The following is a 27887-nucleotide window of genomic DNA, read 5'->3' on the forward strand; positions in this document are numbered from 1 at the left end:
TTTCTAAGGTTTTGACAAACTTGGATTCCAAACAGACCGATTTTCAATCAAATAGGAAGAATTTAAATTATTCAGGAACCCAAGCGGTTCTGTGGAGCCTTTCTTTCTCCCATCCCCCACCTCGGTGCCGAGGATTTAATCCGGTAGCAAGCGTGTCAGGGAGCTATTTCGGCCCTGCCCCAAGGCGGCGGGATCATCTCCCGGGGCCGGAGACCCGCGGCGGAACCGCGCGGCCCGGCCCAGCCCGGCGGCGGCTTCCCCGCCTCCCCTCGGGAGGGCTCCGGGGCCGGGCCCCCCTCTGGTGCCTAGGCATGGCCGAGCTCGCTGTGCAGAGGCGTCGGAGCATCCTCCGGAGCAGTCGAAGGGGATGGGCTTATCCCAAAGGGCGGATTTTCCCGGTACGCGGCGGGAGCGCTCCGCCACCCCGGGCATCCGCCTGTGCCGGTGAGGAGCGACAGCCGGCCGTGCTCACAGCGCACACACAGCACACAAACACACCCAGAGAGCACAGAGCTCAGAAACATACACACAGCACACAGAACACACACAGAGCACACAAACACACAGCACAGAGCACAGAAACATACACACAGCACACAGAACACACAGCACAGAGCACACAAACACACAGCACAGAGCACAGAAACATACACACAGCACACAGAACACACACAGAGCACACAAACACAGCACAGAGCACAGAAACACACAGCACACAGAACACACACACAGAGCACAGAACACAGAAACATACACAGCACACAGAACACACACAGAGCACACAAACACACAGCACAGAACACAGAAACATACACCGCAGAGCACACAGAGCACAGCAACACACACAGAGCACACAGAACACACACAACACACACAACACAGCAACACACACCACAGAGCACACAGAGCACAGTAACACACACCACAGAGCTCACAGAACACAGAACACACACACACACACACAGAGCACATAGAGCACAGCAACACACACAGAACACGCAGAGCACACACAACACAGCAACACACACCACAGAGCTCACAGAGCACAGAAACACATACCACGACACACAGCACAGAGCAATACACAGCAAACACCAAAACTCCACAGCACACAGCAACACAGCACGCAGCACGCAGCATACAACACACAGCACAGCACCACACATCACAACACAACGCTGTCTGTCCCTGCCTCCCTCACCTCTCAACAGTCGAAGCTCCTGGGTATCAACGATTTTTGGCCATCATGTTGTTTACAAAAGTAATGTTAGATACACCTGTGGGATTTACACATCGCATATACTCCCTTTCTTAGTTTCTTTTAAAGGGAAAAGAATTGTATTATGGGATTGTAGCCCGTTACTTGTAGCACAAATTAAAGTGAAAGGGATTCAGTGATGCACTGTTGAAAATATACGTTTGCATACGGTTCAGTCTGTGGTTTATGACAATTAAAACACATTCACTGGGAGCCAGGATTAGGTACAGTATTTCAGGATCAATATTCCAGCAGTGGAAGACACAAAGAGATGATTTGCTCCAGTTTCACAGCCACTCTCACAGAATGAAAAAAGCTAATAGTCATTTATTAAAAAAGAAAAAAAAAAGGGGGGGGGGGAAGAAAAAAAAGAAGAAAAAAATAGTTGAAATGCTTTTTTTTTTTGGCCTCATTTTCACACTATCTTGCTCATATGGACATTGCAGAAGAAATAAAACAAGTCCTTATTGCATTACTTGGTAATCAGTATGGAAAAGCCCAACCCTGTTTATGGTTAACAAGAATTGTTAATGATATATAAATCATTTGATCTATCGTGCCCTCCAGTCTTAAAGGATAATAATGGCAACCCCAAGCAAATGGTCCTAATTAGTGTCCAAGAAACCACTTCCTAAATGTATCCTTCCAACTCATTCCAGTTTGACTGTCCAGAACAATCTTTTGTTCTTAAATCCTTTATTTTGTATGTAACTGCAAAAATGCTCTGCATACCGGCACTCCAAAAATAGTTCATTTCAGGGTACAGACCAGCACTGGGGGCAGGAGGAAGGACGAGATGATCCCAGTCTCTTGCTGTTACCTGTAAATTGGTCCCAATCATTTGAAATTATATTTCCCTGAAGCCTTGCCTCCTGACAAGTCTCCTTAGAGAAGTACCAAAGGGGAATTAATCAAAAAAATCGAGTCATTGCCGCCACTCGGTCTGCAGCACAAACTTTGAAAAGCCAAACCCAAAACCGTGTCCAGGACCAACCGTGCATATTCGAGCTGCCTGTCACATACTTTCACCCACTCTTTCCACCGTTTCCAAGTGTGATCTGTAGGTTAAATGCACCGTGATATAGCCATAGATACCACACCTCGTGTGGTACCCAGCTGAAGGTTCAGGCACACCCTGGAGGAGGAACAGAGCTTGGCCACTGGGTTATTGTGGCCTTGGTCTTGTCTCCACCGAAAGCAGCGCAGCTCTCGCTGTGTGCTCCCTCAGGACGCCTCTTTGTCAGATGTACAAAATACAAACTGCCATTTCTCATTAGCTGGGGTACCAATCCTGTTGTTTCATGAATATAATCCTCTCTTCCACCGAGTCCAGCATCTTCTGCCACTTTTCTATCCCATAACTACTCTATCACAAAACACCACTCCTTAAGTTTGAAACACAGTGCTGAAAAGCTGAACTACATTGGACACATAAGGCATCTTGGTCCCTTGCATCTTGTTGGTTTGGTGTGGTGGTGTGGGGTTTGGTTGTTTGGTGTTTTTTTTTTTTTTTTTTTTTTTTAAATTTTTATTTTATTTTAAATGAAAGCTGGAAGGAAACAGACTTTCTGGCACGGGTTCTCTTCCCAAACGTGACGGACTTGCCAAGGGAAATAGAAATAGAACTTCTTTAAAACGACAGTCAATTACATAGTTGCTGTGTAGTGCTCTTTATGCTGTTTCCAGGAGATAACGCTAATGGGAAATTCTGCAATATTTTAACCAAGAAAATCTGTCAGCGACCTTCCCTGGGTTTAAAACGTCCTTGACTCATTTAAAGTCACGGTAAAACACATAAGATGGGTTGCCAACTCTTACTACCCCAGCATAAATAATTTTACTAAGTCGCGGAGACAACATAGGAGCTGATGCCGAGAGGTTTCTTACTCACGTGTGTGCACGCAGAGCCGCAGCAGTTACCCCTCTGCAAGCGGGCAACTTCGGAGAGCACCACAGCAGCTGCATCCACTGCGCTCTGCTGGCCAGCCTGAAAGCAAAAGCAACCGACCTCGGCTCTCTGCAGCCTTCAGCTCTTTCAGGTTTCATATTGCAAGCGAGTTTGATTTTGTTCTCTTGTAACGGCTTAAACGAAACACTCTTGTTTGGTGATTCGTGATTACACGCGTTTATAAAGAAATTACATCGCCTGGCATTCACAAAGACTTGGCAAATGAGTGGATGGGGACAGGTTACAGAGGCGATTGCGGCAGGTCTAAGGTAACGTTTGAGTGCAGGCACAGCCCCGCCGTTCCCCCCGTCCCCTGAGGACACCCCGCAGTGCCCGGGCAGCCCGAGCCGCCGGTGCGGCGGGACGGGGCCGGCCCGCGGGCCCGGGGGGCAGCGGGGCTGCGGGGCGGCCACTGCAGCGCTCATTTCGCCGGGAACTAGAGGGCATTCACACCCTTTAACTTGGGACCTTGTCCCCTCGCTAACACTATTTCCTCTTCTCTTTCCAAGTTTCAGCTCCTCGAATTTTGCTTGTAAAACATTTCAGGCAGAAATACTTTCATACCAGAAAGTCTTTGACGCCTTTTACTGCTTTACAGAGCTCCTTGATCCAAAGCAACGTTTATCCCTCCAACCTCCGCGCTCTAAGGTGCCCTGCGGTGGCCAGCCCGGGGCCACCGAGCCACTGCTGCGCGCAGGGGAGCAGCGAAGGCGCCGGGCAGCGGGAGATGCCGCCGGGGAGCGGGACCGGAGTCACTTAGCACATCTGCAAGCTGCTGCCGGGCGATTATCAGGTCATTTCTTCCGTAATGCAAACCATGCGCTCCCGTATCACATCAAACCGCTAATTGCGAATGATGCGGTTCGTGTCGGACGTGAGCGGCTGCCCCCGGCCGGGGCTCGGGGAAACGCCCCGGGCAGAGTTGGCGGGTCTGCCCCTTCTTCGAGCCGCGCCGGCGGCTCCCGCGGAGGCCTGGAAGTGCCGGTGCGGGTATCTCGGCCCGGGCACAGGCGGGCCGGTGCGGGTATCTCGGCCCGGGCACAGGCGGGCCGGTGCGGGTATCTCGGCCCGGGCACAGGCGGGCCGGTGCGGGTATCTCGGCCCGGGCACACGCGGGCCGGTGCGGGTATCTCGGCCTGCGCAGCCCGTGCCTGTCCCGCCGGCGCTGCGGTCCCCAGCCGCACCTCCCGACCGCCCCGTTGCTGCTCCCGAGGGAAGCGGTGCCCCGGGAGCGAGAGGGACGGGGCCCCGGCCCAGACCCATTTGTGGCTGCTCTGTGAGGGGCCAGCGGCCGTGCTTTGGCGTGTCGGGTACATTTTAGGGATGGGGGTGTCTAAAGTAGCAGTGCATCCCCGGGGATCCAAATGGCACATATCTCGAGCCACTGCTAGAAAGGACTCCCTAATCGGGGTCTGCCTGAAATCAGTGTCAGTGCAAACATAATTTGTGCTTTGGTATATTTTGGTATCACTTTAGATTGTACAGTTACACAGTTTCTCTTTTCCCATACCCGCCTCCTTAACCCGTATCTTCTTTGAGTCCAATGTCGGTTTTCAGCACAATCTCAGACTGCACATGGTGTTTCTCAGGAGATGCACTCTCACCTCCCAGAGCTCCTTCTCAGGTCTTTTGTCTCGGTCCCATTCCCAACCATAATGTCCGTGATTAAGCATTTCCTTGTCCCAGGTTTCTCAGTATCAACACCACAAGTTTCACCACAGCCAAGCCTCTCCAAAAGCCCAGAGCAGGAATGGAGTCAGGCGCCTCAGTGGGATTGAAGCCTTGCTGCCGGACTCTCTATCCCCAAACTTTTGTTCAGCCTTTTCTAGTTACCTACATGGATTTTGACCTTTTTGTGAAGTTGTGGACTCAAGGTGACCCATCTCCGTTTCTAGGTCCTCTCCTGTTGACCATTCCAATGTAGTGATTACCTCCTCACTCCTTTATGTTTCTTTGCCTTCCCAGACTTGATGGTTCTCAGGGAACACAGCTGCTCCTCAGATGTCTCTTTATTCCTCCTCCATGCTGAGTGTCAGTTTGTTGCCTCGGTTGAAGTCTGCCCTCTGTTCTCTCCCACTAAAGTTCAACCCTTTCTGGTTCTGTGTGTAAATCAGACACTTTTCTCTCCCACAAGCTCTAAGGCCAGCAGGAAGTGCAGACAGCACCAGAGAAGAGGCTTCTTTCACTGATTCCAGACCCAGACAGCCTAGGAAGACCCAAGAAAAGTCCAGAAGGAAATTTGCAAATAAAATTATGCTTTACCCTGAATCTGAGCATTTCTATTGGAATAATCAGAGAATGCAGCTGCACGTATCCAGCAGGTACAGCAGGACATTTGGGTACTTGCAGGGCACGGCTTGTTACAGTTTATGTCTTGGCTAAATTAGGATACATTTTCACATATTTGGCAAAAGTCACATTGTCAACACACAGAGTTCCTAGCACAATATCTCCATGCTGACTGCACTGCTGCTCCAGAGGAGGGGACACAGTGGTGCTTAAAGTCTTTAGAACTACTAATGTGAACATAACAAACAACTTATTTTTCAGTCTTATATAAACTTATATGTGGATGTATATGTATAGGCTAGATCTTTCTTGGCTAAATTTTTGCAAAATATTTACCCTAAAGCAAAGAGGAGTCTGGAAAATAGGAATTTAATTTATTAAATTATACAAGTTCTAAGGAGTTGAAAACAATGCAGCTTTACAGACAGTGAGATACTGACTACACATAAAAATTTATGGAAAGTATATTATTCAGCAGCAGTGAATAGATCTAAATAATTCTCTTTATGATTGAGTGGCTGCATCAAATTGGTTTCAAGCTTTTAATTTTATTTATAAATTCATGTACTGTTCTGTGTGGTGCCATGCAGGATCCAAGAATGTGTACAACATTGTGCCCAGTCTGGAATCTTATTTTCTTTCCTAGCACTGTCTTTACTTGCTTGATGTTTGCATCATCAGTCTAGTTCACAATTTATATAAATTATGAACCTTCCACCTGATGTCACGTTCCATGAATTTGTTCCTTAAAACTAGGCTCTAGGAAAATAATCAAGGAAATAAGCATTTAACTCAGTGGTGTAATCTTAATCCACCTGACGTTAGCATTTAAATTTATAAATGACTGTGCAGGTTTCCTTTAAGCCTCCAGTGACCTCACAGATGTAAATACTGCAGTGGAAGATGAGACCCAACTTTCCAAAGCTGCAGCCCCCCAGGAATCCCCTGGAACTCCTGTACCTGACTTCAGTGCACACATCTATTTCTCAACAGCCACAGAGCTCTCAACGAACTGAAAATCTATACCTTGTACACTATATTGTTGGGATTTATTTGGAAAAATGGTATTCAGGAGAAGTATTGCAGATGAGTTTGGATGATGAAGAGAACATTGAGAAGGCATCTGGTAGAGGGAATGTTGATGGGGTGCTGAAAGACAACTGCTTGTTTTGTCTTTACAGATTGACTTGGTGGATTATGCTGTTTAGCAGTTCTGACCATAACAACAAATAATGATTTAAGAAAATCTGTACATACTAAAATATTACAAGCTGAAGATACATTGGTTTTCCAGCTGAGTGGCCTATTTTACAGGTGTGTGAGTTATATATTTCAGTTAACTTAATGCAGTAAAACTAAACCCACTTTTGCAGATTTCAGTCCCAGTTCCATAATTTTGGTAGGATTCAACTTCAATAGCAGTTTGATAAATTCTCAATTTCCAATGAAAAAAACATTACAAAAATAAGGAACCAGTTTTCTTCATTTGTTCCAAACCATCAAACCTCTACTTTATGAAATAGTTCAAAACAATCAGCAGATAAGGCCTGTAGTCCTTATTTGTCCACAAGTGTCTGGAGGTGTGAGCAAATTGCTTATTTTCAGAGAATAATTGCTAACCATGTTCTGGATATACAGAGCAGGCTCTGACTTCAGTTGTTGCAGACAGCAGGCCCCAAAGGTGCAAAGGCAGAATGTTCTGTCACAGGCTTTAGCTGCAATGTTGTAAAATTCTTGTGGAGGAGAGTGCTTTGATAACAAGGATTTGAAATCAGTTTCAGGGGTGAAATTCAGAAAGGAGTGTTGTGATAAGAATCTGAACTCTTAATTTCAGTGCAATGGTGCTGCTGAGTCTATTCTCATGTGGCCACATATTCCATTAGGTTTGTGTTGCTGCACATGCTGAGATATTGTTTAGGGCCCATACAAAAGGTCATATAGCTTCTGTATCTCTTAAGACTATAGGAGAGTAAACTTTCTGTTGCAGTCCACTGAGTCCTCAAAGATGATGGGAATTTTAAAGAAAACTGTGTGGAAATAAGTCTTTAAAAAGCTGAGCTTCCTTAGATATGCAGCAGAATGTGCCACCTCTGCATGACATTTTGGGAGCAATGGGAATGAGTGTGGCCTGTCAAGAAGAGCATCCTCAGCAGAGACTCTGGCAGGGCACATTCATAGGAACACATCTTGCTTTGCCTCTTGGTACCTCCATCTACAGCCCAGAGAGCTGGCATTTGTGAGAGCAGTAGTAGCCCCAGAACTGGATTTAGTAAATCCTTTGAAGCTGGGATGCTGTGATTTCTCAGTGCCCGTGGCAGGGGTTACTCAGGCCCAAGGTGTACAGTGTTTTCTGTGACTAGTGCATGTTTATGGGCTTTCCATACGTGTGACTTCTGAGCCAAAGCACTACACATTGTTACCTACTTTTCTCATGGTCCAATTGCTTTCCCCTTGTTTGGCAGCTTGTCCAAGGCAGCAGTCCCTAAATAAGGACATGCTGACATGTTCACATCGTTCAGCCCTCTTCTCTGGATGTTAGGAGAGTTTCAACCCTGAGTAATAGGAGCTCTTCCTACAGCTTTGCAATTTACTTGGTAGAGTCTGTTCCTTTCTAGTGGCTGGCTCTAATCTCCTTCTGTATTTTTTCCTGTGTTCTGTGGAACACAAATCAGTATTTTTTTCAAATCACAATTACAGACAGAAAGCCATCTGTGACAGACATTTGGAGAACATGTAATGTATCTTATTGAGCATCTTTTAATAGACTCTGCATTTTTGTATGGACTAACCTTTTTTTGAAGAGAATTAGAAATTTTTATGAAATGCTTTCTAGTGAACCTTCTCACATTCTCAGCTGTCTACGCTAGATAATATAGTCAGTTGTGAGCTTAGCAATGACAGGTATTTTTAAACCCAGAAAGGAAAACAGCCTTTCAATTTCTATGTGCTGATATATTAAAAATCACGTTATAACACTAAATGGAGCATATACTACTGCATGGTGTAGTGCCATTGTGACATCTGAACACAGTAGCAACAAAGTAATTAATAAGTGTGCAGATAATATACAACCTAGCTTTGTTTAAGATTATCTCTGTTAGTATCTGACTCTGGTTTCTCTCTTGGTGTCCCCCTCATCACAACTGCATTCTCAGCCAGAGAAAAAACAGGCAGCTACACAGTTAGAAGAAGCTGATGCCTGCTGACGCTGCCTGCTGACTCTATCATGATGTAAGGAAATATTAGCAAAAATGAGAATTAAGTCTTGAATATCATCTCAGGCTCTCTGACTATATAAATATAAATCCTCTACTCAGCTCCTCATGAAAGACAAGAAAGTCCAGTGCCTACAGAGTGCTTTGACATCAAGCTAAATGAGGAAGGGGAGCAGTCTGAAATGCTCAGGGGTTTGATGATTGTTTTAGTGTTGAATTCTCCTTAGCAGTAACAACCACTGTGATTTTTACAGTGAGCTAGCAAGGAAAGGAAAGAGCATAGTAGGGAAACTGCCATTATATACATGATTACTCACTGCTGTGCCTTTTCCCTTGACTTATTTTTTCTTGTGTTTTGTAAACTTACCTCCTTTCTCATTTATATTAATGTACATTTATGGTACTTAACTGTTAATAGGAAACTACAATTTTAAGATCAAAGAGTAGCTGGTGAGTCAGAAGCACTTGTTCAACAGTTGGTGATTGCAGTAATTTGCTGTTATGTATAGCACGTACAATCACCAACACACAAAATTATAGTATCAATATTAGCTAATTGAAATGCTGGATATGGTAGCATTTAATGGGAAAGGGTTGATTTGCTTTAGCCTCTCTTTCCCTCTGTGATTCATTGCTTTTTCTCTAGCACATATGGAGGGAGTTCATTGCAAGAACTAGTACTGGCATTTCAATTGGAAATTTTGTTTGTACAAGGCATATAGGAATGTAAAGGGTTCCACTTGAGAAGAGAGCCTCTTTCCTCTGCAAATTGGATGAAGATTATGTTCTCTCACAGGAAAAAAAAAAGATTCTAAAACTGTTATTTAAGGATTATAAATGAGGACATATTTGTGGGTACTTGTAGAAGACTTTGAGTTATCATATAATTTTATCTCCAATAAGGAAAAGATACAGCACTTCACAGGTTTTTCTGTCTTTCCTACAACAAAAGAGTTAAGCTGATTATTCAAACAAATTAAAAAAAAAGTTAAAAATAGCATGTCAGTCTACTTCAAACTAGCACTGAATTTTTGTTTTCTTTATCTGTGACTTGAGGTAGCAATCAGCATAAACCAGCACTCATGTAATGCATGGGCAGACAAAAGCCAACCCACTTGTTTTGTGATATGAGGAGGGGATTCTGTGAGGACTGATTTCTGCCAAGCTGGAAAGACCATTTAGAGGTGCAGACAGTAGGCACATAATTCATGTGATCTAGAATCTGTTGGTTGAAACCACTCTGCTGCTGCCTCTAGAGATTGCCTACATGCTTGTCCATGGTTCCTTTCCATCCCTGAAGGCAGGAGGTGGGAGTATCCTGACACACCTTCAGATTGAAGGCTTTATTACCTGTCTTCTACTGTGACCTAAGGACACCAAGAAATTTATCTTTATCAAGGGGTGATAGTTCTCATGGAAGCTCCAGTAAAAAAAAAAAAAAAAAAAAAAGGATTTCTGCCATGTTGTTTTTATCCTATACCAATGGTACAAACCACCTCACATATGGCAGAAACCTCCAATTATTTGTCTGAAGTCACTTAGTGAGCAAGATAGTGAAGGCTTTCCTACAGGACAGAATGCAGGTGTATGAGCTAATTTCAGTGGTGGGCAGAGCTGTGGAAAGTGCTCTGGGGGATTATTCTCTGTGTGTGCATATATGGGACATACATGCATCTTCCCCCTGAACATAAAGCAGGTGATATAGTATATATTTGTCAGCTAAAAAAAAAAAAAAAAAAAAAAAGTATGTTAAAGGATAAAGTATGTTTGGCAGCTAAAAGGAGTAGGACTGATTGCCTGGTCTCTGAGGGCATCACTCAGCCTTTATGCCCTGAGCAGCCCCACCTGGGCACCCTCTCATACCCTGCCCCTGGGGCCCAGGGCTCTATTTAAGGGGCTCCCTTTGTGTCTTAGCTGTGTGTACCTTTCATGTTATCCTAAAGGAACCATGGTAAGATTTCTACTATTAAGGCTGCTTGTTGTTAGTAGTCTTCTTTTTAATCATATTTGGAAGAGTAGAATATGTGCATTGGTGGGTTTCTTTCAGGAGAGAAGGTTTTGGGAGTAAAATATTGTAAAACTATTCTATTTTCATAAATCAGCAGTTGAATTGAGCTGCCTTCTCCTGCAACAGGTGTAATGGCAGCTTACATCTGCCCCATGGCTGCATGTTTTTTGCCTTTAAGCAAAAGATGCTGGTAAACCCAGACAAAAATACCAAGAATGAGGATTTTGATCTCAGCAAGAAGTCATAACATTTTCTCAGCTGCTGCCTCCAGTGGTAGGTTTTGACAGAATAAGATTTCTTTGACATTATAGGTAACTTTCTGCATTGAATATGTGGGCACCCCCAGCGGTTGCAGGGCATTGCCTCTCTTTTCACTGGATTTAACTTCCTTGCAAGACTGCCTTTCCCTTGCTGTAGCTCTGATGCTCTTATTCAAGCTGTTTATATCTGCTGACATTGGCAAAGAAGAAAAATATCTTGAATGATGTCTGAACCAGGCTGATTATTATGTATGAGGTGCTGCTGACTGTGGCTGGCACGGGTCTGAACTGAGGTCTGAGGGAGCTGTGCCTCACCTAGGAGGCATGGAACACTGTTCCTGTCAGCAGTGGAACACAGCTTCTGGTCCCACTTTAGGGCTGCTTTTCCTTTTGAGTAATTCTTCCCCCTAATACTTCTGTGCTCTAAAATAATGAGTAATTAAGAATAGTTGCCTTGAGATAATTATCAGGTATTTGCTGATGACATGGTGATGATGAAATTATAGACAATCATGTTGTTTTTACATTGTTCATTTTAGTGGGGATGTCACTTTTGAAGCCTCAGGAGCTAGAAAAATGAGCAAAGAGCCTTTTCTGTAGCTCTCTTCACCCAGCCCTGTGCCAAACACTAGCACTGCAGGCTGTTGAGTGCAGCTTCTTTGGAGTGCTTGTTTATGACTTAGCATAGCACTGTAAACAATCATCTTCATGTCATCTAAATTGATCAGCATTAACATTAACTTTTATTGCTTGTACCTGGGAATAGTCTAATAAAGCAAAGTACTGCTCTTGTACTTACTTTTTTTCAGTTTAGTCAAACTGTAAGGAGAAATTTGAAGGTGATTTTTTTTTTTACTCTTCAGAGACCTAGAAGAGTCCCTTCTTGGGATGAAGAGCTTTATTTATTATTTATTAACAGAGTCCTTTTATTCTTTCTGTGGCAGCTATAGTAATGCTTTCCCAGTTGCTCCTGTACATAACTTGTGAATCTAGGATCTGGCATATGCCTCTTCCCTGAGTTCTAGCCATGTGTGGCAGGAGCTTTACAGAGCAGCTAAAGGACCAGAAAAAGCTCTCAGCTTGGACAGTCACGTGTCCTTTCTCTAACCTGTTCTGGATCCTTGTCTCTAGAGAGCTCTGCTCCCTTTCCTCCCTTTCCTGGATGATAAGCCACCTGCCTGATTGGATCAGTGAAATTTGCTTTGCTCTTGCTCAGAGGGATCAATATTTGCCAGTAGAGTATGGATTTCATGTGCATGCTGCCAGCTTGATACAGAAGAGTTCTTTTGCTTGAGGTAATGCTCCAGGGTAGTGTGCATCATGAGCTCTCTTGCTGTGTATATGAAGAAACCCAAACCAACTAGTTTTGTACAGGAATAGTATTGTATAACAGCAAAATAGGACAGAAATCTTTAACTGCAAAATTAATATAGTTGTTTTTCTGAGAAGCACAAGTTGTAGCTCCCTATTGCTTGTCTCTGTTGGTTTAAAAGAGCTCAGACTCTAAGGTAAGGTTTGATTTGTTATTAAGAAGCACTACTTCATTTGTAACTAATCCATAGCCTTTGTTTTTTTTTTTATTATTAGAGAACAGCAAAAATAAGAAAAAAAACCAACAAAAAAACCCCAGCAATTAAATAGAAAGAAGTTACTTTATTGCTTATGCTGCAGACAAAAATCCAAACAAAAACCCAAAGCCATCAGGGTTAGGAAGATAACAGCTCTCTATTTATTTTCTTAGCCAACTAAAATAATCTAGTAACCAGTGTGACCTCTATAAAATTCCCCATATAGGGCCCAGTTTCAACTCCTCCAAGACCTCACTCTCATTGCCTTTAAAGGGGTGAGTGTGAGGAAGGACAAGGCCAGGCTCAGCAGTGTGCCAAGGCACTGAGGGTTTAAAGGATTCATCTGTCAACTTTGAACATCCCTTCTGTTTTCTGGGCTCTGCCTCTTCAGCTGTGTGACAGTGCCACCTTTGTATGGCAGAGTTGCTGAAGAATCAGGTTTTGAAGAGCCCCTTCATTTTTCATATCCAGTTTACTGTGTAGTAGCTAAGGACTGTTTATGTTGCTTGTAGCATGGACAATGTTACTTATTTCTTTCTCTATAGAGAATGTGCTTTAAAAATGTCCCGTGAGCATTTATAAAGCAATAGCCCAAATTAATTCGTGCTTGATTATAGTCCAATAGATATCATGCCAAAGCTGAGTTTGCAGTAACTCTGACTCTGCACATTGCTTAAATATGCAAGATTTGGACTCGTAGAAATTTTGGATTATGCAAGTGTTTGTGTCCCTTTTGTAAGTGCTAAGCAACCCACCTGTAAGTGGGAAGTCTGGTGCTCTGTTTTGTGTGTGCTAACTAAAGATATTTGATTTTAAGAAAAAGTTCTCATTCTACCATGCAATGTGTTACTGTGTTACACTGCTCAGAATGATGTGGAAAACAATTCCCAGTAGAGAAAAACATCTGATGTGCATGCAGTGCAGGAGACTGAGCACCTGAGCTGACTGACCCTGTGTCCCATGGGGGCTCTAGCACTCCTCACAGCCAGGTAAGGCAGAGATGAGACACACTTCACATCTTAAGAGATTTTGGCAGTGAATGAAGTGAAGGAACACTTAATGGAACACTTCTAAAATCAGCTGCCTTAAGTCATGAAATGTGTGAGTATTTTGAGAGCTGGAGGCTCTTAGTTCACTTGTTCTTGTCTAAAAAGCACAGGTCACCCCCAGCATGGAGTTCAGCCTTGTGGTCTGGTGGGATGGGGCCTGTGTGGGACAGCAAGGAGCATCAGACTTGCCCAGAGATGGAAGAGAGAGGCCACAGCAGTGTGTCACCAGCCTGCTGGGAACTGGGGAGGGCAGGGGCTTGGCAGGCTCTGGTGTAACAAGATGGGAACATAATTTTAAGATATATAATATTTGCTCTGTCACAAAAGCAAACCCTTCATTTCAGATCTAATATTCATACTGGGCTGGTTGAATACTTGGTGCAATTGCTTCAGTATCATGTTCTCCCATAGCAATGCTTTCACAGAGACCAAGGACTACTCACCTCAGTCTTGCCAATAATTCTCTTATATATCTGAAATTATTACTATTACCCATGGCAGATTGATACCCAAAAAAGAGATATTTGCATGTGCTTTTGAACTGCAGCTATCTCTGCCTTGAAATATGATTGTTTAAATGCCAAAAGCACAATAGAATAATTAAAATAGAACTTGATCTCAGTTCAACTTGGACTGCATGAGGAGTTGCAATGAAAAAAAACCCCAACTGACTGCTTTTCAGAGGTGCTGGATTCATGCTTTATAGATGGGGAAAAAGGTTGGTTGTATTAAAATGTGTGAACAAGGACAGGAGATGCTTGGGTTTGGTTTGCTCGTTTGTTGTGTATGACAGTGATTCAGTTGGAAGGGGCCAACCTTCCTAAGCAATCTTCTCTTTCCAGGCCAAGGGAATTGTCAGATAGATGGAGGCACTTGGAACAATGCAGCCAAAGTCCTCCTTCACAAAGCTTTGGGATGGAGTCAGTCATCAAACTTTTTGACTGGATTTTAAGTTCATACCAGAAAGATAGATTAAAAATATGACAAGCTTTGAGAACCTAAAGGATCCAAACAAGTAAATGAGCTTATAAAAAGTTAAAAGAAGCAGGGATCCTCCTATATGAAAGGTAATGATTTCGAACTCCCTAGACTTCCTTCAAAACTCAGCTGTGTGCTTTGCTCTTTCTCAGTTCCAGAAAACAAACTTAGATGAGGTTAGAGTTTCTTTAGGACTGGGATTTAGAATACTTCTGTGTAGATTAACACTAGCAATTTCAAATGGTAAACTGAGCCATAAAGAAAGTGTTATTGCTCTATGATGAAATAATTTCAAAATCCATTCTTGGTTTTAAAGTTTTTAGAGTTGGCAGCAAAACTGCTTCATGGGATGGAAACATAATTTCAGTCTTTGAACTACAATTTTTCTCAGTTAGAAGTACAAATACAGTTTTTCTAGCAGAATGACGTCTGCAAAGCAAAAGGTCTGATCTTCCTGGCCATCTCTAGACTTGGTATATAAGCACTGGTTTAATGAAGATGATTTTGAGCAGGACTTTGTGGTCAGGTGTTTTAAAGTGGCATTTTAAAGCATCAGGGCAACTGGTTATATTTAATATACATATTGTTCCCCTTGAGTACCATGTGCAGAATTGCTTCCTACTGTCGGTGTCCATACCTGACCTGACAGCTACTCTCTTTGTAGTCAAGTGACTGTATTCTTCTGAAGTACAAATAATCTCTCTGAAACATCTGTCCTCCAGTCATGTTATTTATACTTTTGAGGTGCTTGTTTCTCCCCCATGGATGATAGATGGATTCTCTCCCACTTTAGGTGTGGGTTTTCTGAGTTCTGCACTTCAGGGAGATGTGATTCCACCCATCTTGTCCTTCCTGTTGTGTGCCAGGTATGCTGACACCTGATGATTTCAGTGTGCTGGATGTTTCAAAATACACTTTTTTTCTGCTGCAATTATAACTTAACATAAAAAAAAATGCATTTAGTCCCCTGTGTTAACGGGGAACTGTTTTGTCAGCAATGCTTCAGCTGGATACTGAGCCTTGAGATGAACATGTAAATGGCCTTAAAATAAGCAAGATATCTTTAGCAGTGATGTTTTCTGCCTATAAGGTTCCCTGGCTATTAGGTGTTCATTGGTCTAACTTCTTAAATGGGTTTTTTTTTAATGCATTGGAAGTGTCTGGAACATAGGTAAAAAGCAGGGGCACATGAGCCAGATGGAAGAGCTCAGGAATGCCATGCCATCCATAAAGTGTGGGACTAGGAGCAAACTGTGGGAGAAGCACAATAATGAACATTCAAGGCTTGCATCGTGATGCAAGAAGGAAAGAAATAGGGTAGGAAGGGAAGACTCATAATGGAAAAAGCAATATCCTAACCTGCCAAAGTCAGCTTAAAAGGAGTGATTTTACAATGGCAAATATAACTGCCAGAGTAAAGCAGATTTCCCACTCTGCGTGGGAGGTTTCCATGCCATGGTGAGACACTCGGAGCTGCATGGAATTAAAGTTTGGATCCTGTGTGTGGAGGGGTTCCTCTAGCTTGTGTTGGTAGGACTGAGATGATCTGGAGGAGAGATATACTGATGTAAAGTATACTGATTTCTGGGAGTCATAAACCAGCTTGTGAGTGCACGACTAGGACTTCAGCATGGCTTGACAATAATGAGAGACACAAACCATGATTCAGCTCTAATTTATGCCAGTTTCACATTAGTAAGTCAGCTGACAGCAGTGGAATTAGTCCTGAATTTTTGTGATATAAAATCAGAACTAAGAATAGTTTATGATCCTGGAATTTGGGCTTCCACACTCCATCAATTTGTATCACAAAGACTACATTATTCAGGCACAAGTTGTTTCATATTTAATATCATATTACATATGTCCCTTGATGAACAAAGGACTGTAATGTAATTGGGTTCAACCATCAGGTTAAACCCTCAAGAGAGCAGAGTTCAAGCTGTTAATAAATTACTGCAGAATCCTGACATAAAATTGGAGGTAGGGAATTCCATCTGTTGTTTTAATAGAGAGAGAACGATTACTTAAATATTTTAGAAAGGCTTGTCTGAGTAATAACCAGAGGGATGAGGTAGGATAGTATTTACAACTCTGAGCTACTGATGTCCTGTGATAGCACTATGAGACAAACAACAGGAAGCTACTGAAAACATTCAGTTTTTCTTTTCTCAGTCTTTCAAGCTTCCCTAAAAATTCTCCATCCTGGAATAAGACATAGCATTAAAAAATTATGAAGTCGACATGGCCTTACCTTCATTTCTGGAGGCATTACTGCTGTAAAATTGCAAGGTCTAACCTTGATTTAAATGCCTTGAGACTGAAACATCTTGCTCTGAAGCAGTTTTGTTGCATGGTGATGGAATGTAGGAAATGACTGCTTTGAAGCTGAATAATAGGAGCTGGGTAGAGAAGGGAGGAATAATTGGTTGAGAAAACAGAAGAAATTGTGGTATAAGACAAAGAAAAATGCTGTTAATGAGAGGACATGTAATTTGAGCATTTCTCTTATTCTCAGAAGGAACTAATGATGAAATCTGTGCTCAATTCAGCTTTGAAAGAGTATAGAAATGCTTAGATATGCCATACAGAAACTAGAGATGCTGCACACAGAGCTGTAGAGTGGCTGAGGGCTTGGAGGCAGCTGCTGGTGCTTTCCCCAGCCTTTCCTTGGCAGAGGCTGTCCCTGAAGTTCTCAGAGCGCTCTGGGGGCGGTGGGAATGCTGCCCCCTTTCCCCTGTTCTGCTCCTCCTTTTGGTGGCAGCAGCTCTGGGGGCCAAAGCCCCTTGGAGGCCAGCAGCAGAGTCCTGCTCCGGGCTGAGGCTCGGGCAGGCAGCAGTGGGCACTGCCCAGCCTGCCTTGGCATGCCAGCTCCATTGGCACATATAACCTTCCTGGGAGGAGCATGTCAGCATTTCTTTCAATTCAAACAAAACTCGTGTTTCTGTGTCAAAATGGATGACATTTTTGCATAACAGAAGGCTTCTTTATTGAAGTATATCCAAAGAATTCACATTATGAGGTCTAAAGATACATAATATTGAATTTTTTTTAAAAGCATCACATTTTTGTAACTAGGTCATCTATCCATTATTGCTCAGAGATATTAATATAGATTTTTTTTTCATAGCATTAATCTCCTGCAATATGAATCTTCTTGTTTCTAAAATGAAACCTATTAAGCATTTGCTGGTTCATAAAAGAATACAATAATCTGATAGCCTGATTAGATGTTATTTAATTTGATAATGGTGCACCGGTGGCTAGGGGGAAACTTTTTAATAAACATGGACACATTGCTCTATTAAATAACAATTAAATTATTCTATTGATGAATCCTTAAACAGTTTTCCCACTTTCTTAGCATTTTTAGGAACAGATTAATGAAATCCATGGAATAACTTGCATATGCAATTACTTTTTGTAGTCACAGCAGACATAAGTTGCAACACAACTGCCTTGGAGCTTTTGCCAAAATGTAGAGGTATCCTATTGCACTGGTAAAATAATGCCCACATCTTCAGCTCCTCATGTCCAGAGGGAATGAACAAGAATGGCAAAGACATTCAGGACAGAGGCAGCACCGAGAAGGAAGGACTGCTCCATGTGCAAACTGCCCCTGCCTTAGCTGGCCAGAATGGGAGCACAGGGCCTCCTCCCTCCTGTGCAGGTGCTGATATGCCCTGACACCACCTCTGAGTCCCAGGAGGCTGAAAACGGAGCAAAAAGATGAAAAACCTGCTGTTAGTCCTGCTTATGCACTGGTTTAGGAAGAGGAAGGCTGGGAAGGAGGTGGGGAATGGAGCAGGGGGAGCTGGCACAGGTCTCACACAGGATCTCAAGGAGGATTGCAGCTTTCTTTATGGTGCTGGAGAAGCGATCCTAAAACAGGAGCTCTGAGAGGTGTCAAGGCAATTTTTGGCTATTGCAGTAACTTGCAGTCCTTGCAGAAAGAAGTTGCTGCTGTGGAAGAGCGAGCTGGGGTTGGTGTTTGTCACCATGGGTGGTGCCAATCCAGTGATAAAGGTGTGGGGAGCCTTTTCCCACAGCCCCAGGGTTTCCCCAGAAAACAGAGCCTGTGTGTCCCTGTGCAGTGCCCAGAGCTGCCGTGTGTGCATCCTGTGGTACCTCTGCAGCAAATTGCATTTGCTTCAGTGGAGTTGCTCCAATTTATGCCTGAACAGAATTAGGCCTTCTACATGGTTTGGACTCAAATTATTGCTTGTCACAGCCACCAAAGTCATCTGATGTTAATTCATTGGAGTACTGTGGACTGTCTGTGCTCTCATCTTGTCTCTCACTGTCAAAGAAACATCCCCAGCTGAAATGTAGCCAGGGCTCATGCACAGCAGCTTGTCTCTTCCTGCAACTCGGAGGAAAGGCAAAATCTTTTGTAGCACACAGTGACCAGAAAATAGCTTGCAAGTCAGATATAAACTACAACAATGTTAAAAGAGTTCTGTGCCAAAGAAATAGCTTATATATATTCCTTGTGGGGATTATGCAGGAATTACTGGGGTTTAGGCAGCTGGAAAACATTGGTGTATATATTAAATGTTTTCTGTTGATTAAGTGCAGCTTCTCTGTAAATATCTCTTCTCACCTTGCTTGCTGCTATGTTGCTACTTTTTGCACTCTGCTATGGGGCTGCTTTTGCTCTTTAGCTGTTTCTTTTGTTTGTTTGTTTTTTAATATTTTCCCCTCCAATTTCTTATAAGTGACTAAGAAGTGTTGGGAAATTGTGACAGAATGTGATTTGTTTTACAAGTCTGTAAGAGCTCTCTGTAGAAGACAAGATGGGACCCTGAACAGGATCTTAGTTTGAGGATTAGATACCCTGTATAACCCCTGAAAACATATGTGGATCTCATTCAGTATGAGAAAAATGTGAGATAATGATTTATTATTGCATACTTAAAATATTTTTCCTAAAAAGTGAAGAATAAATTGGGAAGGTTGTTTTGATGCTTTTTTAAAATTTCAGTTGGTTTAATATACAATAGTTATATACTTATTTACAGTTTTGAGCTTATGCTTTAAGACATTCTAAATTAAAGTGAATTTCTTTATCTAAGTCTTTTCAGACCTTGCTCCATTTGTATTATCATTCACATGCCCCTGGTATGATTTAAGGGGCAGTGTCTTGAATCCCATAATAATAAAATAATTTTAAAGGGCAAAAGACATGTCAAAAATGTCTATTTCATTTCATAGTGAAATAATTAATCTGATTTGCACAGGAATTGAAAAATGTATTTATTAGAACATATTGCTAGCTAGTAGATAAAAGGTTAGGTTTTTAAATTATCTTAGTAAAAATATTCTATTAGGATAAAAAATTTTAGTGTATGTTTCTCAGACATGGATGAGAGAATGGCTATTTTGGATGGTTTTCTTGTGCTCTTTTTGCCCTTTATTTCAGCAATAGGGTCTTGTGGCAGGTAATGCAAATATATTACAAACCTAACCTAGACTACTGATGAATCACATGGCCTTTGGCAAGGAAAAGAAAAAAAAAAAGAAAACTTGTCTCTGAAAATTATCTGTGTACCAGGAGTTGGAAGTTAGTGAAGGATGATTAGCTTTTTGTAGAGAGGACTCAGGTTCTTCTGCATAGCATTCTGTAAAGATGCCTCATATTTAGCAACCAGCTTACAAAATTCAGGGTGTGAGAACTTGGAAGAGATGCTCCAAAAATGCTGCTTTAAACTCTGCTATTACATGAGATGTCATTGCATGAGATTTCCCTTTGTCATCCATGGGAAAAACCTCTTTTATCTACTGACTTGCAAACTTCTTTTAAGGATGTCTAGGAGATCCTGTGTGTCTAAAGTAGGTGTAAGTGAATAGGATCCTGTATTTTGGGAGTTAATGCTTATTTACAGCTTGTCCTAGTCCTCATCCCATTGAATTTGTGAGCCATTCTGTCACTGATCTTTGAGATTTCCCAGAGTAGTTAGTTCTGAAGAATTAACTGGCTCTGGTTTGCTTTACACTGAGGTAACGGTGCTGTGCTTGGAGGTATTTGGTTTCTTGAACCCCCACTAAAGTTCACACAGAAGCATTGCAACTGTTGGGAAAGGTGAATCAAGCAGCAGAGCTCCATTTTTTTGCACCTTTCTGTTTACTTTCTCCAGTAAATATTGAACTTTAAAGGACTGTAGTAACTACTTGAAATAATTGAATGTTTCAGGATTTGAACTATTTTGGCTGGTGGAATTCAGGAGTTGTGGCTGGAGCTGAATTGGGCACTCAGACCAAGTATGGTCAAAGCTAAGGTACCTTTTGCTGCTCCAAAAAAGCCAAAACAACAACTTGGCTGTAGGTGATCTTCTCTCAATGAAAGAAGTGCTTTCAAAAGCACTCACACCTCTGTTTCTGGGCCTTCTAGAAGTGCTGAGCAATTACCTGTCTGTGTAGGCAAGCAAGGGCCTTTAGAAACCAAATGTTTCATGCCTAACTGTACTTACATTGTCCATCTGTCCATGAAAATAACATGGTATTCTCAAATATCTAAAAGCTTGAAAAATCTGTTCAGCAGGCCTGCAGCCAATGGGTTCTTAAGGTGGTGGTTTTTTTTTGTTTTGTTGGGTTTTTTTTTTGAGCATCTAAACTAGCATTGGTTGTCAGGTGGAGGAAGGCTGTCTCTCAGGAGATGAGAGAGGACAGGGAGCTGTACCTTCTCTGTGAATGTTAAAGGGCTGTGGTGGTTCTGGGCAGCAGAAGTCAGTAAGGTTCAGACAGCAGTATTCATTTCAAAGGTGATGTTCCCATTCCATCTGGGATTAATCCATGCTACAGAATGATTCATAAAACTGCACGGAAATGATGTATGTTTATCCAATACCTTTGGCACTCAGCACTATTCATAAAAGTGTAAATGTTCTGTTCCCTTTGAAATAGGGACTTGACAGCGTATAGGGTTCCCTGCTTCTTGTTAGCATCTCATCTAAGCTAGGAGTGGACAGGGAACATTTTAATTTCTCTTGTGTCTCAGGGGAAGGGCAGATCAGTCTATTTCCACATTATTCTGCCTACCAGCAGTCCTAGCTATAAAGTTATAAATGGTAATTTTTCTGCTAAAACTGCTCTGGGATGAGTTGAATATCAACTATGCAAAAGAGTTTGGTATTCACTATAGAAAAATGTAAAACACCAGCACTAGAATTCTCCTTGGACTGTATTTAAGCCCTTTAAAACTACCACAAATGTTACTGAAACAATCAACCCCAAAACAACCCCCAACATTTTAAGGTAAAACAAGCCCTGGGCAAAACTAAGTAGAGCCTCAGCATTCATTATACATTACAGGATGCTTATTCCTATAGCTGCAGGTGATCTAGGTACTCCATAGCAACTACCTTGAAGCATTTAAAAAAAGTTTTGAATCATTAAAAAGTAATAGTTGCTCTGACTCTTCAAACACGATTTTAATACTTGACAGACTATTAGAATTTTGGAAACTGAACTTTATTTTTATAGTCACTCTCATGACAAAGATTTTTAGCAGAAAACTTTTACTCTAAAAAACCCATGAAATAATACTCCCCAAGTGAAGGAGTGGAGTTTCTTACAATGCTTTTTCATGCAAGCTCAATCCTAGAAGGAACAGCTACACTATACCACAAGCAGCTTTGAGCAGCAGAGCTGGTGGGAAATGGCTGCACAGCCTGTTGGTGTACTCAGACCATGATTAGAAAATTGAATGAGAACCTCAAACTTGTCTGAATTAAGAACTTATATTGAAAGTCCTATTAAAATGAGCAACTTGGCCACAGAGTTTTCTGAAAAATCTCGTTTTACAAGTCAAATTAAAAATCCCATTTTACAGAACCACTTATGTTTACCATGCAAGTTAAATGGCTTTGAGTGCCCTTTGTCAATAGCCTCAGTAAACAGAAGTGGATGATTAGTCTAGCACTTGCATTCAAGACCCAGGGATCCAAAGTCACACACAGCCTGACATGACAGTTTTCTGGTACCTGGTGACAATCCAGAAACTGCCCTCAGGGTAGCTCTGTGATCCTGAGCTGTTTGGTCAGTCATCTGGGATGCAGGAAACCAACTGTGACGTTTCTGCAGTGGAGCAAAAGAAATGGGGGAACTTCAAAATCTCTCATGAAATAGTTATTTTCTGCCTTGCTATGGCATCTTCTAAACTTGTCCTTCTTCATTTGGAAAGTATGGATTGCTCTGCTGCTGGGGATTAAACTGAACCTGGCAAGGGTCCATGGTATCCTCCCTGGCTGGGACTAGGGCTCTTCCTTGTGCATTAGTCCAGACTTGGGGCTCATGTGGGCACTCAGCACAGGTAACTGTGTGTGCAGAACAGCAAAGCTGTGCTCAGCCTGTAGCATTAGCACACGTTTGGTTTTAGTATAGGTGAAGGCATGCCAAATCAAATGAACATACCTCAGGGCCAGAAACAGGATCCTGGTGCTGGGCTGTAAGATGGCCTCATGTAACACTCATGGTAATGAGGGGAAGAAAAGTTAGATGTTAGGGAAGCAACTGCTGAAGCTGTATTGCTTCTGAAAGCACTGGGAGTGCAAAACCTCAGTGGTGGTGGCTCTGGTCATGAGGGCAGCCTCTGGCTTAGATGAGTGAGAAAAACTCATCTGGAGCTAGTTTTTGTCATGGGGGAAATGGGGCCACCTTCCATTCAGACTTAACTTCTGCTCTGTTCACTTCAATACATTTCTTGTTGTGGCATTAGTGTGCTGGGCAGCTGGGCAGGGACACTAGCACAGATTTTAAGTGTATTGAATATGTACAGAACAGAACAGCTGCAGTGAGCAATGCCAGAGCCCAGGCCACCAAATAGTGACCCAGAGCATCTGCTCAGTGCCTCCCCTGAGCATCAGTGCTGTGCTGTAGCAGCTCTCTGGTACTGGGAACAAATGGCCCTTTTCATTGACCGAGGGGCTGATGCTTCCAGAAAGCCACGTGTGGCCTGGGGGAGACTGCAGTGACCTGGTACAGGTCTGAAAGGGAATGTTTGTGTCAGTATCTGATCCCTGCCTTAGTGTGTTCCTGCTTGCTTGCAAGAAGATGCTCTCCCTGTGCTTGAATATCCTGCTTGGGAAACTAATTCAGCATCTGTGTGGAGGAAGCAAAGGTCTGAGATGCTGAAATGAGAATGAAGGCTGTAGCACCTCCTCAAAGTAAGCATGCCAAATCCCTAAATAAGTGGTCTAGTAGAACACAAAATAAGTTGCTCCTAAAACAGAAGTTCAGCTGTTGCATCAGAAAATAATAATTTACATGTTTTCTAAAGAAATCTCCATCTACTGGGCAATTTCTCTTGAGCCTGAACTTCTCAGTAGCTGAGTTATAGTCCCTTCTAGCTCCTCTGGAAAACTCTCCCTCACCTCAGAGGTGGAGCTGCTGGAGTGGCCACTGGCCAGAGGTGATCCTGCTCTTCCTTTTCTACCAGCTCTGGAAATTGCCTCACCATCTGTGGGGCTTGTTCAGAGCACTGAATTGGCAGAAAACTACCTCCTCTTTAAAAAGAGAGCTTTTTAAAGGTTCTTCCAGATGAGCATGTTCATTTACTACTAGGAAAGGTGTAATTTCCCTGTCCCTTGGCTCTGTGTTGTCTGAGCAGGATGTGGGTGCCAGCACAAGCTGGATGGGCAACAGAGAATATACAAGGCCTCATCAAAAATCACCCTTTTTCCAGACTGGGATGATACTCCTTACATCAGCAGCCCATAAGGATGGTGGGCTGTAATATATGCATTGGTGTAATGAAAATCCTTGAGAATGAAAGATGAAATCCTGGTGTCATTAAAATCAGTGGAAAAATGTGCTGAATGCCATATTTACCATTAAAAGTAGGGGTGTCTGTTAACCCATCAGGCTGTTCATACTTGCAACCCTTATGACTTAAGAGCAATTTGCTGGTGCAGGTTTTTATTTTGTTTTCTGGTAACGTAGAAAAATATCAAGCACCATACACTAGGTTAATGCTTCGCCCCCACCTTCCCCTTTGAACTTGTGAGAAAGCAAATGTTGCAATCTGTTTTCCCTGGCCCTTAACAAAAGGAGGTGCTCTCTCAGCCAGGCACACATTAAAAGTGAAAGATCAAGACTTAAAGAGAAATATTAAGAGCATGTAGCTATCACATAATGCAAAGTCTGCATCTCTGATTTAATCATTATAAACCTTGATGTTCTTGCAAACCACTACTCTTTTCTCAAAGTCAGAAGAGAGCTTGTCCCTTGTTTTTCTGTTAGACCATGGGATAAGACAGGCTTACCCATGTGAAGTTTAGGTCTGCCTATGTTGCAGCTTGAGGCCATGCAGAAAATGTGTCCTTCTGGTTTTTTGTTTAAAAATCTAAAGCTGCACTCTTCCCGTTGGATGGGCTGGAGTGCTATAGAACCAAAGGCACTCCAGTTTCAGCTTCATGGAGCCTGTGGTGACAATGCAAATGCAAAAACCTTTTGCAGGATTTGAAATGTAGATTATATTCGTATTATATAGGACATTGGGGACATAGGAGTCATTTGGCATTGACTTCATACTGGCATATTTATAGTCACATTTTTCTATTCATGATCATTTAGGAATAGGATCAGGAAATGGATATTGAAGCATTACTTTCCAAAAGCAAAGATGACTGAAACAGATGACGTGATCTTTAGAGTGATTTTGTACAACTGGGGAAAGAGAGGAGTAAAGGACAAAACCAGTTTACATGTCAGTTCTGTGAACTTCAGAATAGGAAGGCCAGAAACTACAGTGAGAAATGATCTGAAACAGTCAGCAGCATTGCTTTATTGTGAGAAATGATGATGATAAATTTGGCTACAAAGACAGTGAGAAATTTTGTGGTGTAAAAGATCACAGTCCAGAGTTACCAGGTTCACAGGACTGAAATCAGAACTGAAACTGGATGCCAGCAGAATCAGACACTTTGGCTCCACAGAAGAAAACTGGGCAAGAATAAAGATTTTTTCATCCAAATGCCATGGCTCCAGTCCCTGACTCTGAGAAAAACATGCAGAAGAGCTGGGTTATTGTTTTCCCTGAAGATGTCTTGTACAATTTGATAAAGCACAATAAATTGCATTTACTTATTAGGGTGTTTAGAATAGGGCAAAGCTCTAGGCTAAAGATAGGAGCTTGGGCTGTAGGTTTGGAGTGATGTTTTCAGTTGCTGTTTTCTTCCCTGACCCAAGAAGCTGCACTGTCATTATCCTTTTATAATTCACTTCTCTGAAAAGAAACCTTATTTCCTCTTTAAATCTCCATGAAGACTACTTTTTTAGCCAGTTCCTTGAACTGTTGCTATTATAACTTAAGCTAAAAGCTTCTGGTAGCAGCAGCTTCAAGGATAGTTGGGAAATTGGATCAGCTTCCCTCCCAGCCTTGGTTTTCCCAAGCTAGATGAACCATTTGCTTCTTTCTACTGGAAATCTCATCTGGCATGAGAATCTCTTGTTTCCTCTATTGTATGTTGGCTTTTCCAGTTTATCAACTTCTGTTCTTACTCCTAAAATGCCTTTGGAACTGGTTATCCTGTGGCTACTTATGAAGTCCTTTCCCTAGAGTTTTCCTCACTTAACAATTCCAGGTAGTTTTAGCAAATTTTGTTTAAGAAAATTCCAAGGGTCTAGCGTTAATATTCTGGATGAATTCAGGAAATTTTTTCACTTAGTTTCCCTTCCTTAAAATTTGCTATTATGAAATAGAAATCATAGTTAGAGACAAAAAAAAAATGTTTCTTTTTCCATTTAACTAAACTTGAGCAAGTTATGATAACTTAATTCAAAACTATTTTGCATGTGCAACTCTCTTATAGCGTGATTTCTAAAAGTCTAATGTAACCTTAATTGTTAATTTGATAATTATTTAATAAAGAAATCTGCCAGCTGCCACGTTCAGGAATAACTTTTTCGCATCATTAGTAGAAAACACTGGTTCATGTGAGCAAAATTAAGATTGCTCATTATAGATTTCTTGTTAGTGTTCAGCTCCCTAATATTGAGTGAGTTCCAGTAGTAGGTTATTGAAGTCATCTTAGCGGAACCTCTTCTTGTGCTTCTTCCACATTTTGAAAAGTTTTATATCTTTAACTATGCTGGCCTTGCTTATCTCATGATAGTTTATTACATCATGGATAAATAATTCTTCCTCCCTGTAATAGGTTTGTTGCACACCTTTTGTTTCTTAATGCTATCTGCAGGGATGAGGGTGAGGGTCCCTCGGTTCTGAGTGCCTGTATAATGTCTTCAGTCAAACATTAGCAAATTTCTCTTCATGTGTCTGTTCAAATTTCTTGTATTACACAAGGCAGTAAGGGCAGGCATCCATTTTCAACTACACTGAAGCTTTATACAAATATAAATTTGGATGTTTAATGTCTATTGAGTAGTTAAAGCAGATTGCCACAGGTCCAGGACTTTACATACTTGTGTATAGACTCACTGAGTGCAGAGTGGTTATGTATGTGCACGAGCTTTGCTCTGCAAGTGGAGTGGTTACATCAGGCCTCAAGCCTGCTATTGTCTGAGGTGCCCTTAAAATGAATAAATATTTATGTGATAATTAACTATTTTACAATGACTATTTTACTGCCTTTTTAAAAAAGCCCAGTAAACAACTAGGAGATTGTAGAAGGTTGGTGTGTTCCTTAAGATCTGTTGAACTGGAAAAAAATGTTTTTTAGAAATTAGCAACAGACCAAGATAGTGTTTGATCTGAAATACTGAGGCAGCAATATCATTGCTGTGGTCTGAGGTTGCAAGTGTCTTGCTCAGTGCTATGCAATAGGTTATTTAATATTCCAGTTTTTAGTTCTCTGCCCAGGAGATAGAGAATCACATTCAGCTTTCTCATAATGCTAGCTTGTTGGGATTAATTTCTGCAGGCTGCTGCTGGATTTGGCAGATGAGTATCTTCATAAATCAGACAATCTAGACATGAATTGCAATCTGGACTCCTCCTTTGGGACCCCTTTGGAAGGCAAGTACATTGAGACATTTTCTCTTGGATTATTCTACAGCAAAACTGCTATAGAAATACTATTCAGTTTAACTTTTTTAGCCTTTTCAGTATATCCTGTCTCTTACACAGCCTATTATTGCTGACAAAATTATCAGAAAGTTGTGTTTTGAAGTGTGAACTGTTTGCTCCTCACCACAGTTGTTCAGGACTCATCCTGGCTTGCTCATGTGATTGTGTGCCCAGAGACCAGCTGCAGTTTCAAAGTGGATTTGCTGTGCAGCAGTAGAAATCTCTTGGAAAATAGGTAATCTGATATATTAGTTTATATCAAACCATGAGGACTATTACTCATGCTGTTC

At 42.0% G+C, this 27887-nt stretch overlaps 1 protein-coding gene across 1 annotated transcript in view; it reads left to right on the forward strand.

Moving 5' to 3' along the window:
- Positions 1 to 27550, forward strand: part of LOC146766774 (uncharacterized) — a 27726-nt gene extending 176 nt beyond the window's left edge. The window contains exons 2-3 of the mRNA XM_085586036.1: positions 310 to 3999; positions 27452 to 27550. Coding sequence (XP_085442162.1) covers positions 310 to 1398 — 1089 coding nt within the window. The 3' untranslated portion in view covers positions 1399 to 3999; positions 27452 to 27550. The remainder of the gene's footprint in view (positions 1 to 309; positions 4000 to 27451) is intronic.
- Positions 27551 to 27887: the final 337 nt, after the last annotated feature.

Source organism: Lonchura striata, chromosome 8 (genome assembly GCF_050655825.1).
Source record: "Lonchura striata isolate lonStrDom1 chromosome 8, ASM5065582v1, whole genome shotgun sequence".
Classification (NCBI taxonomy): domain Eukaryota; kingdom Metazoa; phylum Chordata; class Aves; order Passeriformes; family Estrildidae; genus Lonchura; species Lonchura striata.